The sequence below is a fragment of the Gymnoscopelus microlampas genome (genome assembly GCF_963454915.1).
Source record: "Gymnoscopelus microlampas genome assembly, chromosome: 7".
NCBI lineage: Eukaryota > Metazoa > Chordata > Actinopteri > Myctophiformes > Myctophidae > Gymnoscopelus > Gymnoscopelus microlampas.
Genome location: NC_139944.1, coordinates 46975532 through 46978377, shown reverse-complemented (window position 1 = coordinate 46978377; position 2846 = coordinate 46975532). Strand labels below are relative to the sequence as shown.

General features: G+C 48.5%; 1 protein-coding gene across 1 annotated transcript; it reads right to left on the bottom strand.

The window, feature by feature from the left end:
• Positions 1–395: 395 nt before the first annotated feature.
• LOC311048314 (G-protein coupled receptor 61-like) lies at positions 396–1844 on the bottom strand (the record flags this gene model as incomplete). Its single annotated transcript, XM_084061539.1, has 1 exon — positions 396–1844. The coding sequence occupies one exon, from the start codon at positions 1842–1844 to the stop codon at positions 396–398; it is 1449 nt and encodes a 482-aa protein (XP_083917665.1).
• Positions 1845–2846: the final 1002 nt, after the last annotated feature.

The window sequence follows — 2846 nt, the reverse complement described above, 5'->3', positions numbered from 1 at the left end:
CCCCAAGGCACTATAGTAGATAGATAGTATTTCCCTCCACACAAAATATCAGGCTAAAACAGCAGATCTACAAGTTCACAACGCGTCGCATCGCAATCGGCTATTTTAGCTGAATGTTCATCACCCGTAGAATAGGGAAGCTAGGGTTTCAGAGGTTAAAACCAGATGAAAATGGCAAAGTGCACTTCTGCAAATGCAACAAATAAAATAATCTGACTTCACCAATTAAAATCATCAATATTACTGGATAACTTTCAACATATTGAGAGAAAGAAACTTACAGTACATGTTCTTATACTGAATCAACCCCTGAAACATAGTAAATCTGAATAGGATAAAATTAGCTATATTTATTATCATTATTATTTTCTTCAGAAAATAAAGACTTAGAAACCTTAGCTCTCTGTAATTACATGGTTATTTGTCTTTATCTGGTCATTCTCAAGAAACTCTGATGTTTCCTCAGCAATTTGTCCAGGTATACGGAAATCAACCGGCACGGCCTGTGATGTCGGGGGTGGTATAGGGCAACAGGCTTCCCCCTTGGGACTGGAGGTGCTATGTGAGCCTCCTTGAGGCTCTAGGTTGCAGCCAGTGCCCTGAAGAAACTGGAGGAAATTCTCTTCTATGGACCCTTCGCGGCTGGGCAGCCTGTCCTCCTCCCTCGCTCGTCGAAACAGGCAAGGGAGATGCTTTCCCAGCTCCTCGCGGATCTGCCTGTTGAGGCAGCCGTAGAAGAACGGATTGGAGGTGAAGCAGAAGTAGCCGATCCAAGTGACCACCTCCTCCAGAGGCGCCAGCATGGCCGGAGGGCTGGCGGCCAGCGCCGAGTAGAGGTGGAAGGAGAAATATGGCAGCCAGCAACAGAGGAACTGCCCTCCTATTGCGGCTAGAACGGCTGCGGCCTTCCCCCCTCCGAAGGGGCGCTGAGGGGTCACACGCCCTGTCCCGGTGCCCGTCCCAGAGCTGGTCACCATGGTGGAACGGCTGCTGAGTGACTCTGAGCGCTGGCGCCGCGGCGTGTCCATCCAGGTGGGCAGGGGACCGTGGTGCATGGCTGCGACCCGCGCCACCTTGAACATGTTGCAGTAGACGACCAGAATGACCAGCAGCGGGCACAGGAAGTACAACAGGGTAAAGAGGACCATGAATGTCATGCGGTTTGACCCCCCCCCTGTCCAGTGCAGAGAGCAGCGCCTGTGACCCTGAGCAGGAGGTGATGGAACCGCGCCTCCTCCGCTTCCCCCTCCTCCACCTCCTCCTCCTCCACCTCCTCCTTCAACCCCGACCCCAACCCCAACTCCACCACCCGCCAGAAGATTAGTCCTCCCGCCCTGAAGAAACCAGGCCAACAGTGGCAGAGCAGACATAGCCAAGGCCTTGACCCATATCCCCACCAGCACCGAAACCACCAGACCCATGGTCATCTTCACCTCGTAGCGCATGGGGTGTATTATGTAGTAATAACGCTCCACGTTGATCGCCGAGATGGACAGGATGGCGGCGCTGACCAGGCACACGCTGAGGAAGAGGTAACTCCGGCAGAGGGCCTCCCCGAAGAACGCCCGGCTCGAGAGCATGCCGAGGGGCATCAGAAACAGCGCCGCCAGCAAGTCCACCACGCACAGGTGGAAGACAAAGGCAAACTTATGGAGCTGCGGGGCCTTGGCGATGACCGCCATGACGGCCACATTGCCCACCACCGCCAGCAGGTCCATGAGCAGCATGGCCAGCAAGGCTAACGACTGGGACATGGCCCAACCCTCGGGCAGGGAGGAGGAGGAGGCGGACATGTTGGACGTGGGCTGCGGAGGTGGCCGGGAGGAGTTCCACATTGGCTCCATTGAAGGACGGGACGACGCAGGCTAGCCAGGGGTCAGTCACAGGCCCATCACCCATCCTTCACAGTCAGGGGTCGCGACCCAGACACGAGAGGCTAGAGGATGAGTCTTGAAGACTTCCCTGCGGTAAGAAGGCCAATAGTCAACGCAAGGGTCCAACTTTGTGATCCGTGTCACAAGGACGTCATCATCATAAGTGAAGGCCTGCCCTGAGACAAAAGGAGAAAGAGATGAAAGGCAAAGTGCAAAATGCTGTGTGTTACTGTACCAACGTTATTATTTTCATATAGTAACGAAAAAACGAAAAACTAAATTTACTAAACTAACTGAAAATGTATTGTGTGTTTACAAAACAATAACTAAAACGAACTGAAATGATGATGAAAATGCCCTTAGTTTTAGGGCAGCTTAATCTGTAACTGATTCTTTAAATAAAAAAATGCTATCTTTTCTTGAGTTTTTATTACACAATACTTACTCTGGCCCTTTTCAATCCTGCACCTGACTTATTTGCTTATTTGGTGCAGGGTTGAAAAGGGCAGTGAGTATGATTAAACTAAAACTAATAAAAACAAACTAAAACTATTAGCATTATCAAAAATATAAACTAGTAAATCCGCTCTAGAAACAAATTAAAACTACCTGAATTAGAAAAAGAGAAATTCGAAACGAACTAAAGCTAATCTAAAATGAAAAATCCAAAACTATTATAACCTTGTACTGTACCTGTGTGCGTTCATTCTCAGTGATAAAACAACACAACACCAGACCTGAATATTGAAATGATTATTTTACAACAACAAAAAAAAATGGGGAAAAATATATATAAGATATATATAGATATAAAAGCTATATACAGTATATACATGGCAGCAGTTTTGAACCTGAAACACAAATGAAGGTGTCTTATTTGTTTCCAGTTTAAATCTGCTGCTGAGCCGAACAAAAACGAACCTGGACCAGAGCCGTATAAGAGAGAGTCACGTCACGCTTTGATCTCGTTAG